This window comes from Vigna unguiculata, chromosome 4 (assembly GCF_037176805.1).
Source record: "Vigna unguiculata cultivar grain cowpea cultivar isolate G323 ecotype 2 chromosome 4, ASM3717680v1, whole genome shotgun sequence".
NCBI classification, from domain to species: Eukaryota; Viridiplantae; Streptophyta; class Magnoliopsida; order Fabales; family Fabaceae; genus Vigna; species Vigna unguiculata.
Genome location: NC_140795.1, coordinates 21,268,101 through 21,285,492, shown reverse-complemented (window position 1 = coordinate 21,285,492; position 17,392 = coordinate 21,268,101). Strand labels below are relative to the sequence as shown.

Sequence of the window (17,392 nt, the reverse complement as noted above, 5' to 3'; positions counted from 1 at the left end):
CAACTAATATGTTAACCAAGATTGTCACAACAACTAAGTTGAGGCTTTATATCAAGAAAATTGATGATGAAAGCACTACACTAAGTGGTAATGTAAATCAAACTCCACGTGAGAGAATTGAGAGTATTATGGAGCTTGATTTAGTCCCACGTCACTTAGTATTGTGAGATGTGAATCTCTATTTTTCTATATAAGCAACCGTATGTAAAACTTGATATACACACAAAAATAAAATACTTCCTAGTATAATCATAGATGTAGCCATACACCTCGTTAAATTTTTATGTCGTCTATTTGTCTCTCCTTTATTTTTTTTTTATTGTCTTGTTGCTAACAATATGTACCCTTAAGACGGTTATGAATCATGACACAATCGTTTCAATATTGTTGTTGATCTTACTTTTAATATACCATCCATTTCCACTATCAAGTATTACTTCCCTCTCGAATTTACAATAAAAAAATTATATAAGTAATCTCTCAATATTAAATATCTATTACTTTTAGTCCCTAAATTGATATATAATATAATTTAAGAATCAATTTGAAGGGTACTTTAATATTTGGCATCTAGCATTATTTCTAGTATTAAAGAAATAAACTATATAGTTTTTTTCTATATTTGGAATTATTTAGGACAGAAGATAATAGTTTAAGAATGATGTTGGTAATTTATTTTAAATTTTTCTTCTTTTTTGCTTTTGTTTTCTTCTGATAAAAGATCAAGTACATAATTTCATTTCCTTTAGTTAACACGATTTAAGCAACAAGTCACTACAAATAGTTTTTTTTTTTTCTTTAGAAGCTCAGATATTTTAGGGAAAAAATGTTACAACAAGAACTTACACTATTTTGATGCTGTAAACTGCAAACTCACCCTGTGCAAATAACTAAACATGAACCTTTGAGGCACACATCAAAACCAAAAAAGTGAAAACCTTTGTATTGACACTAATGGAAGGTCATTCGTATAGATGCTAGAGGTGAGATGGGTGAGCCATCACTACTACTTTGCGAGTCTCCTACCCATGCATCTTGGACTTGAGTTGCAAACTGCAGATTCCACAAAACATCCTCAATAGAGGGTCTCTCTGCTGGTTCTTTGACTAGGCACCTCACACAAATTTCCATCACTGTCTTCAACGATTGATCTAAGCACACCTTGCGAACTTCTGGATCTATAATGCTCCTCCTAGCTTCACCATCAGCTGTTATGCTTGCTTGCAACTATCACATGGTCCAAAGTGGAAACGAAATCATAAAAGTGCAAAGTAATGAAAAGTACTTAGCTTAATTGTGCTTTTAACCCTTCATGTTTTGTACTTTAGGTATTGAGAAAGAGCAATATTAAATTAAGTCATATTAACAAGGTGTAAAGTAAAGTTGTCAATTTAGCATAATATGTTAAGGCTGAATAGCATTTTTTGTTCTTATATTTGTAGCAATGATCCAATGCTTTCCCTTTATTTATTTTGTGTCAATGTTCTATACCTTTTAAAAAGACTCAATGTGATTTCTTTTGTTAAATTCATGTTGGGTTGTTTAGAAATAATGAATTGACATATACTAATACAATCATCCACTTTTTTGCACGTTCCTTGTTCAATCCCAAAGACAAAATTAGAGGAAAGACTTCAAGGTTGATCTAACCAAGAAATCACATTGAATCTTTTTCAAAAATATAGTCTTTTTCAAAAATATAAGGACCACGTTGAGTAAAAAATAATGAAAAGGAAAACATTAAATCATTGCTGTATATAGAGGACCAAAAATGCTATTAAGTCTATATTAAAAGTATAATTAAAAAACTTTCAGAGACCAAATTCACTATTTTGAAGGACTCAAGTTGCACAATTAAAACTTCAAGGATCAAAATGGCAGAATTACACTATCCGAAGTAAAGGTGCACTTAAGTTAAACTATTATTATCTTGCAAAGTAATAGTTTACCTTGATACCCTATGAACATGTGAAGTCAAGTTAGATGTCTAATTATTCTAAAATCCTTATTCATCCATAGTTAATTTATATATCCAAAGTCCTGATTCTTGTGAGTGAACATTTTCTTCTATATTTAATTAATATCTTAGTTATCAAATGTATTCGAATACGATAAATTCATATTAATGGGAAGCACAAGTAGGCTTGTTTAGAAATATTAAATTGATATTGTTAATGAAACCTGATGTAATCTTACAATTTAATCATTTAGTTTGATACCCTCCGGGCATGAGATTGTAAGTCTGGACTCTGCTTATTCCAGAAAACCCCTTTTCTGTTCATAACTAATTTATATCTTAAATTTTCCTCCCTGCTTTACAGTGATTTTTTTCCTTTTTTTACATTTGATTAATATCTGTGAGATCATGTGGAAAGGGTGGGTTTTACATAAAGTCTTGAGGTTTTATGTTGGATGTGTTTTCAAGTCTCTTATATGGACAATTCCGACCTTAAAGATAGTCGATCTCTCCAGTTTATTCCAGTAAAAAAATTCCAACACTTATAAGGATGTTTGCTGGATCATACCAAAGTTCTCTAATTTTGAATGATTAAAGAGAAAATAAAACTGGAAAATGTTGAATAAACCAAAATCTCCTTCATTACCAGATCCTTTAAAGTGTCCACATTCCTTGACTTTATTGTCCTTCCTAGAATGAGTTCCAGCAGGATTACTCCAAAGTCATATACATCAGACTCGTCTACCTGTTTTACACTGCAACAACATGTTTTAAATCAATGTCTTTCATAATTATGTTCGCATCAGTATCACAACACGACTTTTTTCATGCACGTAGAAAAATAAAGCAAGATGAATCCTCTTTTCCATTAACAGAAGCTGAGTACATGTAGCTCAAAACCAAGTTAAATTTCCCTACTCACTTTTTGTTAGTGCTAGGACTTTTTAATTCTCTAGAAGGATTACCTTGCCCAACCTGAAAGAATAATAAAGGTTGATTAACTGAAATCAATTTTATCAAGCAAATAAAGGACCAAACATAATGGTAGAACATGATTTCTTTTTCCTAAAAAAATGTTAAAGAAGTGGATTTTAAACTTAATTAAACTTTATAAAATCAGCTTGTAAAGTGAGGTTTCTACCCACTTATATATTGTGAATTGATCTTATCTCTAGTGGACGTAGTACTTCTAACAGAAAAGAACACAAATAATCCATACCTTCCTCATAAGAGATAACAAAGGCGGGTCATAAATTTTGATTTTTGCAACAAAATTTTGGTCAAGTAAAACATCTGAGATTTTGAGATTATTTGAGTATACACTAGGTACAATTCCTGTATGCAAATATTGGATGCCTTTTGCTACTCCAATAGCAGCTTCTATGCGTTGCGTCCACGTCAGGGATTTTTTGTAATGCCTATCTGCCACATAACATGTTAAAGAGGTGGTTGTGAGAAATGCCATTATTGTATCAATCTTCCATTGTGACTGAAATAAATGGTTTAACAAGAAAAAACATGTTAAATTTAGAACATCATGAAAGTCATATACAGATATTTTACTAACAGAATTTCATCAAGAGAAACTTCCATATCCATTCTATTTCTTGTTGGAACAATACCAGTTTTACACTATCCGAGAAACAAGTTTTAATGAATCACCTGAAATCCAGCTCTTGAGTGTGCCATTAGGAATATACTCAAACACAATAAATATGCTACTGACACTTGAATCATCCAAATAACATTCAATGCAGTGTCCAAGAACACTGACTAAATGACGATGCCTGTATTTGAATATCTGCTCTATGTAATGCACAAAATCTTGAGTGCTGAAGCTTTTGGTGACTTTTACACTTCTAATGGCAACAAGTAAGCCATCCTTTAGTTGACCTCTGTGCATCTGAAGCACATAAGAAAAAAAAAAATTATGATGAAACATAAATCAAATTACTTTCCTCGTGTCATGCAAGCTGATGGGCATGTTATGACATGAACATGTATTAGCCGCAGTATATTTGTCAAGACACTAGTGTTTCATAACTTTTAAGCTATCAAACAGATTCATTCTTTAATATGACATAACACCCTCCCCTGACTGAACCTTTTCAACTGGCTCTACATTTAAGGCAGACTAGGGTAAATAGGTTACTGAAGTGCTTATCTAAAAAGAGCTTCGTAACGCTTAATCCAATAGGCTTATGAAGAGCAAGAGAGAACTTATACCGGTCCATTAGTCCTTATCATAAGCTTAACTACCCATGTTAAATTTTAAACTAAGTGCTTATCCTATAATTGATAGACTGAAGAAAGAAACCTTTTTTCCATCTTAATTCATGAAAAACCAGAGAGCAATGCGAGAGCATATTTCCTAAATCTTATGGCTTAAAAGAATAGTTTTCTATAATAAACATAGACATTATATTTAAAGCATGGGACGTACCTTTCCCTGAGAACCTTCACCCATAAAACAAGCCGAGTCAAAGTTGTTTGTAGCTGCTACAATCTCATCAAGTGAGAAAGCTCGATAAGGAGGCAGATCCACTGTTCCGAATTTCATTGTTTGAGATATATACCCTTTAGTATAGGAAATGTAAATAGTTGTCATCTATCTTTTATATGTAAGGATAGAAAGGAATTCATGAATCAAATTTAATTCTTCTGTATGATGGAACTAAACATTTTTTTTTGAAGTTCTAGTGCATGTAATTTTCTTTTCTATTCATAACTAGAGTTTCATTTTCTGCTATATTCCATTAATGACTGCATCTCTGTTCTAAATTCTTGTCATCCTAATCTTCTAATATTTGTTACTGGTGGATTCTGATTTTTTGAATATCAAAGGCTCAAGGATGCCACACAAGGACAAAAAAAAGATGCAATAGTTTATATTTTCATTGAGGCAAGAATTGAATAAAACTCAAGCATCTAAAGTCTAAACTGAATCACCCAATTTGCTTCCAATAACAAAGTTTTAAGCATTTACAAATATAGAGTATTTTTACTTTTTATGGTGATAATATAACTTCAGCACTTTGTCTACACAAATTCCTATTCCCCATGGTAGTAGGCTATATATATATATATATATATATATATATATATATATATATATATATATATATATATAGGCTAGATACTATGTCAAAGTTCTCAAGATACTATGCAAGTTGAAAAATGCAAATATTGTATAAGGAATGTGCCTGTGTGCAAACACATACAAATGTATGCAATTCAGAGTGAGGTAGTTACTTGCATCAGAGAGTAACTTAGAGGTATATCCTGAAGCTGCATTCTCTGATATTAATTTTGTTGGAGGAGGATTCTTGGTTTTTCTTTTGACATTTTCTCTTCTGATAATAAAAAAAAGCAGTGCAATAATTGCTACTCCTCCAAAAGTTCCACATACTATCCCAAGGGAAAGAACTGCCTTAGATACTCGTTTGTGCTTCTTTCCCTCGGGTACTACTCCCACAGCTATGGCTTCAGTGTGGCAAAAGGGTAGTGCATGCTGATTTTGATTTGTCTCCTCTAGACAATTTCTGGCATACAAGACAGTCCTATCATTGGCATTTGAGATTAAACATTTTGGTAAGATCCCAGTCAAAAGATTTGAGGACAAATCCACTGCTTGAAGTCCAGGATTGCAAGACAGATTCTCCAAAAGCATTCCTGTTAATTTGTTCCCGGAAATGTTGAGGTAAGTAATAGAAGGGAGTGACATTAGTGCTAGTTGGAATGGTCCAACAAATGTGTTTGCTGAAATGTCAAGTCTCTCAAGTTGATAGCATGAGCTCATTTCATCAGGGATGCTAGACCTGAACTTGTTGTTTCTTAGTACTAGAGTAACAAGTTTGTCACCAAGCTGGGGAAACCGGGGTCCAAAACCATTATCATCCAATTCCAGCACTTGGAGATTCGTCAAACGGTGCAAATCAGGCACTGGTCCATAAAAGTGGTTATGAGAAAGTGAAAGAATTCTCATATTCTCCAAGCTACTCAGAGAATCCGGAAGTGAACCATTGAACAAGTTGTGTTTCAAACTTAACACAGTTAAAGCTGGAAAGGAATCAAACCATTCAGGAAGATGGCCAGAAAACATGTTGTGATCTAGAATGAGTGTTTGGAGATGTGACAGTAATGAGAACTCTGGAGGGATGGAACCATATAGGAAATTTGAACTAGCATTGAAAATTTCCAGTGATGACAAATGAGCAATCTTACCAGGCAATGGACCCCATATGCCAAGAGAAACCAAAGTGAGGACTTTCAGATTGGGAAGCCTAACCAGTGTTGTGAAAAAGGAATTTATTGAGAAATTTTTAGCGAGAAGTGGAGCTCTTGATTCACCAACAATGTGCAGCTGGGTTATGGTACCATCATAGCATACAACAGTGAGAGAAGATGTTGAATCTGTGCTGCAAAAGTCTGTGTTGTTGTTCCAGCTGCTTAAAACAGCTGGAAAGTTCAATAGCCGTTGAATTCTTAGCAGGGTCTGAGAGTGAGAGGATAGTTGCTCCGAGTGAAAGATTGAAACTAAAACTGTTACCAAAACCAGAAGCACCGAAAGATGAACCCTATTTCCCATTACAGGCAGAGGAGATTTTGTTATACTCTCTAATGTGCTCTAGATCACACTCTTTTCAGAACTGAAGCTTGGTTCTCCTTTACATATCCACAGGCAGATTCTGTGCAATTCCAGGAAGGCAAGAATAAGAAAGTGGCAACAATATGTTGAACTGAAAAAATAAATGGTATATTACAATCTTTTTGCGAATGAACGAAATGATTTGAGTGAATTCACTGCAAAATTTCTGCAAGGTTGTTCAAGCCATGATATAACTCAACATTAAAAAAAAAAAGTTTACCCCCAACAAAGTAAATAAACAAATGAACGAGAGTAATGAGGGTAGCAGTGTTAAGAATACAATAGCTATCACATACGCTGCTTCTATTTTAATCCAAATCAAGCAAATCTGATTATTGCACTTTCACACATTTTCATAAGCTTCTTCCAAAAGTTTTCATTGAGTCCTCCATAACCAACTAAGAACCCGTTGATAAAATCTGAAAAATATTTCATCACATCTCATTTTTTTTTTTCAGCCAAATTCAAAATCTGAAGAACAAGCAAATCAAACAAACATACAGGGACAAAAATAGAACGAAGACAGAAATCAATAGTTTTAATTACCTTAATAACTTGCACAATCGACCCAATTGAATAGAAAAAAATAAAAAAATTCTGCCATATATTCAGAAACTCATCTATTACAAATTTCCAAAACTTGCAGTTCACACAGAAACCATTTTTCCAGGTGTCACCGTTTCTCTGCACACACCAAGACAAACAGGGGACACGGGTTGTGAAAGAAAAATGGAAATGCCAAAACTCACACTCTGCATCACTTCACAAACCAGCAGTTCATTATTAATCAACGAGTGTACAGAATTTTCTTCCATTTTTCTTCTCTTTTGTTTTATGGTCATAAAGTGAAGTCGTATCTCTTCACAAAGAAAAGATAAAGAGAAGATTCTCTGCAGAGAAGGTATATGTCCCTTTATTCCTCACCATGATAGTTTAACATGTCATGTGAGTGTTGTTGAAACAACACTTTTTTTGTAATTGCATACACTTTGAGCATATGGTAATTCATGGATAAAAAAAGTTAAAAATAGAAAAAAATTCATAGGTTAAAACTAGTCATAAATTAAAAATCATTGTTGTACAAATTATAGAAAAAAATATTTTCTTACTTTTAAAAATTTGATCATTATAAGTTTGTATAAAGGGTAAACAAATTTTTAATTACTCCATGTGGGTTTTAGTATAAAGCATTGTAATTTCTATAAAATATTAACTTTGTCTAAGGTTATTAAATTTTATAAATATTTAGAATAAAGTCTTAACAAGCATTAGTAATGAGATCGATTGTAGTATATTAATAACATTCTTTCAAAAGATTAATTAAATTAATCATGTTTCTTGTAATTCTGTGGTTAGATTTTTGTAATTTTGAGGGTAGATTTTACGAAGATGGGGTTGGACGAGAGTACTGTAACGTAAACTTTGACTGACTTTATTGTTATCGCACTTCAACTTTATGCATGACCTTTATGCATGACCCTTCATTTTACATGTACATGCTGCTTTTGGCGCTTTTTTTCTTTTTTTAATTTGTAACCGTTGGTGGAGAATCAATCAGCTGGTTTTGTATAACTGTCTAATCATTTATCATTTATATGGATATAAAAAGCAAAGAGTAAAGGATACAAACAAATCAATGGAAGATTTTATTTTTCTGATTTTAGCTGTTTCTAAGATAAAAATCTGTTTTTGATAATTTCAGGTATTTGTTTTGAACTAAAATTTTTAAATAAATCTTAACTGTAATATATCTTTTATATGTTTAATAGCTTAACATATGAACACTTATGTTCTTCCTGATTCTAGAATCATTTTGAAGATTATATGCTGCAGGAATTTGGTTTGGCCAAGAGCTTCTAAGTTGTTTAAAAAAAAAAGAAAAATTGTGCAAAAAGTTACATGTTGCATCTAGAATTAGATCATCTAAGTGTGTTGATAAGTATGACAAAATTAGTTCCATCATTCTAGGTTCTTAATCTTCTCTTCTTGACATGTGTAGTTTAGCTACATTATTATTTATATGTTTAAGTGTTTTCCTTTGTGTCTTCTTTCTAGATTTTCTTCTTTTAGTCTTCATAAAAGTTGTCTACAACATCTTTTCTTTAGTGTGCAATTTCTTGCTTTTGTGTTTCTCATGCTTAGGCTTTAAGTTTTGTTGTTGCAAGTTTTCCTTCTTTGTTTTCCTTGAGTGGGCTAGTCAAACACTTGGAGAGGTTATTACTTTCTTCTATTTTTCTCTAAGCGATAACTTTTGTGTATTTTTGGTGTCGGTTTTACGTGTTTTATAGGCTAAAATGGCAAGTTCATCAAACACTTCAACACCCAAAGATGGAGAGTGTATTATGACCCAACTTAACAATGAATCATCTCTAGTGGAGCTACTCAAATAAATGGAAATATCTAGAAAGGAGAATGAGAGGCATTTGAGGGAAACTATTCAAAGGCTTGAGTTAAAGAAAGCCAAGAGAGAAAGGAGGAAAAGTCATTCACCATATAGCTCCCAAGAAGAAGAAAGGAGATTCTATGGAAGGAAGAGAGATAGGTGCATTACTCCAAAAAGGAAACCACCACCTAACCTGAAGATCCCCAAGTTCTATATGGAGATAATGATCTGGATGTGTACCTAGAGTGGGAGGCCAATGTGGATCAACTTCTAAGTGTATACTCACTAGGAAATCAAAAGCAAGTAGATGCCATTGTAATAGAATTTTAGGGATATGCCATGACATGGTGGCATAAATTTTGTATGGACAATTACTACTAGTACAGTAAGGGCTTTTTGCCCCGGTTATTTTCCTCATTTTACCTCGAGTCTGGAACCGAGGCATATTGGGGTGAGGCCAAAAGGTACCCCTTTTTGGCCTTGGTTGTTACCCAGAGCCGTAGGGTTCTTTTTCTGCCTCAGGTCCACGAGAACTGAAGCCATATGGTAAAAAAAAATTTTAATTAAATTTTTTGCAGCACAGCACACTCCTCTGTAACCTGCTTCCTCGCGCACCACTCATGGAAGCAACAGCACCATGCTCGAGCAAGCCGCCACCATCACAAAGCAACCTGAACGCAGACCAAACTCTCCGGCCACCATAGATTCGCGCAGCCACCATGCTTGCAACTCGCCTGAACCAGCGCATCCACTGCGACGAACGGCGAGAACGATTTCTTCATCTCAGCGGCAACGATCTGGAGGTTCGCCGAAACCAGAACACGGTGAAGGTGAAGCATTTTGACGCCGTTTCGACTCTCAGCCTGGATAAGAAGGAAGGGTTGTTGTACTCCGGGTCATGGCACAAGACGGTGAAGGTGTGGCGCGTGGCAGATTTCAAGTGCTTGGAGTCGATCAACGTGCACGACGATGCAGTGAACGCGGTGGTGGCGATGTTCGGAGGGTGCATGTTGACGGGGTCCGCGGATGGGACGGTGAAGATGTGGAGGAGGGTGATTGATGAGAAGGGGAAGAAGCTGAAGCATGTGTTGGACTGGGTTTTGCTGAAGCAGGAGAGGATGCAGCGGCGCGCGAGGAAGAAGTAGAGGGGTTCACGTTTTTGTGCCCTAATTAAACTATATGGCCTCGGTTCAATTAATAACCGAGGCATATAGCCCTATTTGGCCCCGGTTCAGTGCCACCCAAGGCCAAAGACGTAATGACTAGTGGCATTTTTAAAATTTCTAGCCACGTTTTTGGCTTTGGGTCTGTTTGACTGAAGCATATAAGCACCTTTTGGCACCGGTTTTTTTTGAACCGAAGCCTATAACCCCTTTTGGCTTCGGGTTTTTCTTGAACCGAGGCATAAAAGTTGCCTGGAATTGCAAAAATGCCACCGTGCCATTATATGCTTCGGTTCCTTGCCAACCGAGGCCTATAAGGCGAGGTAAAAATGCAATTTTGCACTAGTGTACCAAAGGCCAGCCGCTTCTTCTTGAAAGGACATTACACATTTGATGTGCGTTACTTTTGTTCCTTCCTACTATTGGAATGAGCCACCTTTTTAGGTTTCAAAGGCTTAAACAAGGTTATATGTGTGTGAATGATTACTCATGGAGCCTTTCTTGGTTAAAGTCAAACTTAGTGATGAAACTAATAAGGCCAAGGTAGTTAGGTTTGTGAGTGGGCTTAGGAGAAACATTCAAGACTTAGTAGAATCGTATAAGTATTCTTCAATTGAAGATGTTTTACACTTTGCCATCAAAATTGAATCTCAACTCAAAAGAAATGAAGGGGCAAGGAAGAGTTACTCAAACAATGACTAATATAGTTCTTCATGGAATTGCAAAGATAAAGAAAAACATGCTAAGAATCCCTCTAAGTCTCCCAAAGAGTCAACTCTTATGAACAATTTGGCTTGGAGCCTGAATTCCAATCCCTCTTCTTCACAAAGGTAAAGTGATGTTTGATGATGCTTCACTTAGACTATTCACCCTAGGGATGACAACAGGGCGGGGCGGGGCGGGGATGGGTTTTGTTATCTCATACCCATCCCCGCAAAAAAAATTCATCCCCATTCCCATACCCAAACCTAACGAGTATCAAACTTTTGTCACATCCCCATCCCCACCGGGTAACGGGTATAATCTCGTACCCATGTTCTAACTACTTCAATATAAATTTTTATAAAAGAAAAAAATTAGGGTAAAGAAAACATAATATTATCAAATATTCAATATTAGGAGGATGATTGTTTCTTCCATATCAAATACTTTGAAACAAATTATAATTGTTTACATTTTAGATTAGAATACCAAATAAAATTTCATGAGAACCAAAACATTTATTAAATTTGCAAACTACAAACATTAATGAAACTTAGTTGATAAAATTAAAAAATATTTAAAAAAATATAAAAGGAAAACAAATATTCAAATTAAAATATATTTTAAATGTTTGTTTACTTCAATTTTTTTAATTCTAATGAATCTTTTTTTATACACTAATAAAAGTTATAATACATCACTTGATCAAAATGACACAAAGAAGAACTAATAAACATAATAATAAAATTTTGACATAAATTTTGTATCTTTTGGACTCCAATATATGTTGGATAGTGACAAAAAAATATTCATAGCAATTACATTAAATTTTTATATTGTAGTAAATAAAAGTTATTTATACAATTAAAGTGAAAAAATTACAGTATGATTAATAATGAGTTAGAAAATAAAAAAATAATTAGATATAATATATCGAAATATTATTCTACATGATGAAAATAAACAATAAATAAAAATATTAAAAAATTAACAAATGTGTGTCTTAAAAATAATTTCAGAGACTATTGAAAGAAACCGCACAAAGAAAATCAAATGTATAATTAAGGGTATGATAAGATGAAAAATACCTTAGAGATCTAAGAAAACTTTTCAAATATCAACACATATACTCAATGGTTGAAAAATAACAAAAATTATTTTAACGAAACAAAAGATTTCTTCAAATTAAACAAAAATTAATAATAATAATTAGTAAAGAATTTTTTTTATATTACCTTAAATTAAGAGTATAAACATTTTCATGTGAAAGGAAAATATATAATAAATAAAAATATTAAAAAATAATAGAAATATTCAAATGTGAGGCATAAAATTTTTTTAATTAACATACATTATTTTAACATAATTACATAAAAGTTATGTTAAGATGAAAAATATATTGGAGATGCGAATGAGTTTCATGGCAAACCAAATAATTAGAAGAAATAAAAAATAGAAAGTATATATATATATATATATATATATATATATATATATATATATATGTTTACTTAATTAATTGTGAATATTTTAATAATTTAAATGGGGACAGAGATATGGCGGGGACGGGTATTATAGCGGGGATGTGTACATCCTCATACCCATCCTCATACCCAATTGAAAAAGTTGGGGATTACCCATATCCATACCTAGTCAATGCGGGGATTCCCCGTCAAAACGAGGACGAATTCGGGCAATACCCACGGAGATGAGTTTATTTGTCATCTCTAATTCACCCTTATAATTGGGGTGTTTGGTCTAGCGATCATATAGTGTGCACAATCCATTCAGGACATTCTCTATTATATCATATGATGAGATACCTCTAGCCAAGGGACTAACCACCAAAGCTAGGTTAGGAGGATACAAGAAGACTAAGCCTCCTTTGAACATGTCTAGCCCAAGTTAAAGTTCATCTAGGCTAAGGAGGATACAAGAAGACTAGGACTCTATAATTGTAAATATTAGACTAGGATTTTAATCTTGGGCTTTGTATTCTAGGCCTAGTAGTATAGGATTTTCTTTGGACCATATATTGGGCCTTGGAGCATTTGTGGGCCTTAGAAGTATTTTGGACCAAGAAGAGTTGGGCTTCCTAAATAGGCCTTGGAGTGTGCACATAACATCTAGGGTTTTAACCCTAATTTGCGCCAAGCTTGGTAGACAAGTTTCTCCATTAGTGCATACAAGCATGGTGCGTGTGACTTGCTTAGGTGGCAAGTCACACCTTGCGCATGTAATCTTTTTTGCTCCAACTACAACATTTAAACCATTTTTCCCTCATTTTTTCTTGACAGCCTAGCTCTCCTTTTCTCCTATAAATAGAGAGCTCTAGGTCTTGTAAACTCATCCACGAATATAATAGAGAAACTCCGTTGAGATGACTTCATATCTTTCTCCTTTTGTTAATCAACTTAGGTTGGAGCTCCCCTTAGTGGCTTCATCTAGCCTTCTTCCTTAAGTGTTGGCCTAACTTCACTTGAGAGCACCTTTCATACACCATTGCCAAACCACTTCTTCTCATTTCTACCTTGCTTCTGTGCATCCAAGCTTCCATGGATTCTCCTCCATTCATACCCTCGGTTTCATGCGTGAAGATGGACTCATCATGTGATATCATGAGCCTTAGTTGATCACGTTTCAACATAAATTCATCATCTTTTCTTCTTTAATTTCGAGTTGTTTACCCCTTGTTCCTTGCTTATCTTGGAGTTTTACCGATTGGTTTTATGTTTTCTTGTCTTTTTCTTTTGGTTCAATTCATTCATTTCATCTTAAACCATCCATGTATGCTTTAGGAGTTCTATTTTGTTATATTTGTGAGATTTTTACATTTCATTGAGTATATTGTTGTTTTTGTTCTATTGAATTGTGTTTAATTTGAGCCTTTTTTTAAATATATTATCCATATGTTTTGTCTACTAGTCATGTTTAGTCATGACATGTCTTGAATTCCTTGTCTAGTCATTTCAACTTTTTTTTTTCTTATTTTTTTTCATTTGCGCATAATATGATGCTTATGTTGATTTAAATTTTGCTCCTAATTGAACATCTCTTCTCTCTTGAAGCCTTGAAAAGGCACTTTCACATCTAGATAACCTTTGTGCTTGCTTAATTTTTAATCACCAATTTTATTTGACAATTTTTGTGTTTTTAATTTTCTTCATTTTAGTTCATACTTTTTAATTAATCTGTAACAAGTCCTTAAAGTTAGGTTTCCATTGTGTTTTATTTCAAGTTCTTAATCTACATTTTGATTGATTTAAGTTTTCATTCTACTACTTGCTTCTTGTTTTCATTGCAAGTTCATACCATGAAGTATTATGTAGTAGTGATTCTGTTTTTGTGCTAAAATGTGTTGATAGAAAAAGAGTTAAAAAAGAAAGAAAAAGTGCACAAAATAACAAAAGAAAAGTGCCAAAAAAGAATTAGAGGTCAATGTCAGTGGTGAGTTGTGGCAAATGGTAGTCAATAATAGTAGTGGTGGTTGTTGGTGGGCAAAGACAAAGGTCATAGGAGAGATTGTTTTAGGTTAAATGAAATTTTATCGCATTAGGTAAAATGAGTTTTGTGCATTAGGTTAGATTACATAAATTTTTTAGTGGACCTAGCCTAATGTTTTACTTTATTTTTTAAACACTCATAAAACTAAGGATGCAAATAGGGTTTTGTTGTTGGTGATCTCTTCTTTCTCTCACGCCGCTGCTATGTCTCTTCCATTTGCTGCTCTTTTTTCTCCGAGCCTCCATCGCCCATTCCTTCTCTTCTCTTTTTTTAAGTTCTTTTTCTAGTTTTTTTTTTCGACATGACTGTTCAGCCACCGTAAGCTGCCATGTCAAAAGCGATTCCATGGACCACCACAAAAAACCTAATTCGTCACCGCCTTGTTGTGGTGGTGGGTTAGAAAACCGTTATAAATTTAGGTCATGATGCCGTCATGACCAAAAAATTCGATAACACTGGTCACTAGGAAAAAATATTTTAAATTTACCACCAAAATATTATAAATTTTTTCAAGGATAGATATTCAAAGAAAATTGTCAATGTTGTGGATAAAGGGTAGCCAATTTTTACTCATCCATTCAATAATTATGTATACAGAATTATCTAGGGACACAAATTTAAACTCATGTATGATGACAATGACTATGCTGTATAAGTTGTTCTTGGTAAGAGAAGGAAGAAGATTTTCGTGCCATTCCTCACAAGGTTCTGAATTATGTCACACCACAAAATAGGTCACCCCTTGTCACACTAACACAAAAAAGTCTTTTAACGTTTGATATTTTCGACCTTTGACGTTTGTCCAAACACCAACGTCGTATTGGGTGACGTTAAAATAACGTCGAAAAATAAAACAGACGTCACTTAACGTCGGGGCAATAGGGATCCAACGTTATCCAACGTCGGGGCCAAAAGCAGCAGACGTCAATTTTCGCGCTAAATGGAACCAACAAACAGAGCAATTTGACTTCTGTTGGGCTCTTACAGATGTTAAATAACGTAGGCCACAGTAAGCTCAGACGTTAAATAACGTCTGTCAGAGCACCACCAGACGTCAATCTGCTCTGTTTTTTTTTTTAATTTGGTTGTTTTTACAACATTCCCACACCTGAAAATCAACAAATTCCCAAAACAGTTTCATAATAATTTCAGCACAATTATGGAGTTACAGTTATATCTAATAACACTTAAGTTTCAACATATATTCTAAACTAATATACACAATTCTCATTAATCTTCTTGCTTGTTACACTAAACATTACAAATAAAATAAACACATATCAAAGTCATAAGTTGACATACAAAAATTAATAACTTTAAACTAAATGAGTTTTAACCTTTGAATATAATACTTTAAGTTGTTGGCCTCTAGGCTTACTCACAATTCTAATGAAATTTTGGAAACATAAAACATATGTTAGTTTTTATAACTAAGTAGATACATAGGATTGAAAAAAATTAATACTTACTCTTGTAACATGTTTTTCAAAGCAGATGGAATCTTCCTATGGCATAAACAAAACCATACAACCGTGCATTGTCTTGGAATGATGACACATAGTTGCCAATGATACATACCGTCAATCACAAGTACTTAGCAGAAATAATTAATAATACTTCATAAAATATTACTAGAAAAAAAACATACGCATCAATGTATGGCGCAAAGTAGATCTCTCTATTTGACTCAACCATCAATGTTTGCAAATAAAGTTTGATGTGGTCATGTGAGTTTCCCGAAGATTGAATGGTTTGAGGTTCAATGAATCCATATACGGCAGATCGACCTTGGTCCACAATGAATCTATAATAAATCTACATACATAAAATAAAAATTAATGCAACAATAATATTAAAAAATCAAATACAATTAGTCCAATTTTACAAATAATAATAACTATAATTTTATTTTGTAATTTTACAAATATTATTATAAAAATTCAATTAAAAAAAGAAATAGGCCAAAAAAACTAAAAAAAAAAATAGTCTAAGATAAAAATTATAATTGCAAATAAAAAAATACAAGCAATTACATACATACAATGAAAAAGAGATAACAAGCAAAATAATATCAAAACGATGCAAATGAGGATGAAAACGCATAATATTCGGTTGAAAACGCCTAAAATCAATCCACAATCAAATACCAACTAGTTTGGTGGTGAAAAATGTTCGAAACTCACCTAGAGGAGGTCAGAATAATGGTCACCGACGGGAAGGATCGCGAAACACTGCAAATGAGGATGAAAACGAAAAATATTCGATTCAAAACGCCTAAAATCAATCCATAATCAAATCCCAACAAATTTGGTGGTGAAAAACGTTCAAAAATTACCTGGAGGAGCTCGGAATGGTGGTTGTCGACGGAACAATTAGGGTTTATGCGTTTCGCGTAGAGAAAACCCAAAAATTGACGGCGGAGCTGCGTGGTCAGACATTACTTTACGTCGGTGCAGAGGGGGTCAGACGTTAAATTAAGTTGGGGTAGAGTGGGTCAGACGTTAAATTAAGTCGGGGGCAGAGAGCTCAGACGTTAATTTTTACATAACATCGGGGTACTGTAGGTCAGACGTTAAATTACGTCTGTGTTGGAATGGGCAGATGTTAAAAAAGTCAAATAATTTACAAAAATGCCACCGGTCATTTTTAACGTGAGACTTTTTCTGGACAGACGTTATATGGGTAACGTTATATGGACAAAGTGAAATATATGATACGAAAATAAAGAAAATTGTTTCCCTCTCAAGAAAGCATTGGTCTATCAAACTATACGATGCTTTCTAGACTACACAGCAAATCTCAAAATACTTACTGGTCTCTCACTCTTTTAGCAATTAAGACTACACGAAATCAGCAGCTAAGAGGAAGCTGTTATTCAATTCTCAGTTAAAATTATTCTCAACAAAGCTAAAATGGAGTGTGCAGTTTGAAATCGTTCAAGTAGAAGATTATAGTGCTATAGAGATAAAATATTTTGCGACTAATCGCAGTTGGGTTGTAAATGGACAAAAACTCAAACCATGTATTGGAAGAAA

The 17,392-nt window shown here is 33.7% G+C and overlaps 1 protein-coding gene across 4 annotated transcripts; it reads right to left on the bottom strand.

Moving 5' to 3' along the window:
• Nucleotides 1-771: 771 nt before the first annotated feature.
• LOC114180290 (putative inactive leucine-rich repeat receptor-like protein kinase At3g03770) lies at nucleotides 772-7,537 on the bottom strand. Of its 4 annotated transcripts, none has more exons than XM_028066580.2 (8): nucleotides 7,355-7,537; nucleotides 5,210-6,645; nucleotides 4,401-4,534; nucleotides 3,620-3,860; nucleotides 3,177-3,379; nucleotides 2,880-2,932; nucleotides 2,604-2,712; nucleotides 772-1,227 (listed from the first exon to the last, which is right to left on the bottom strand). In XM_028066580.2, the coding sequence occupies exons 2-8, from the start codon at nucleotides 6,543-6,545 to the stop codon at nucleotides 952-954; spliced, it is 2,352 nt and encodes a 783-aa protein (XP_027922381.2). In that variant the 5' UTR covers nucleotides 6,546-6,645; nucleotides 7,355-7,537; the 3' UTR covers nucleotides 772-951. The 4 variants fall into 4 exon arrangements, with proteins under 4 accessions (XP_027922381.2, XP_085528926.1, XP_027922379.2 ...); XM_085672800.1 differs by having other exon boundaries at nucleotides 4,401-4,501; nucleotides 7,152-7,474; XM_028066578.2 differs by having other exon boundaries at nucleotides 7,152-7,471.
• Nucleotides 7,538-17,392: the final 9,855 nt, after the last annotated feature.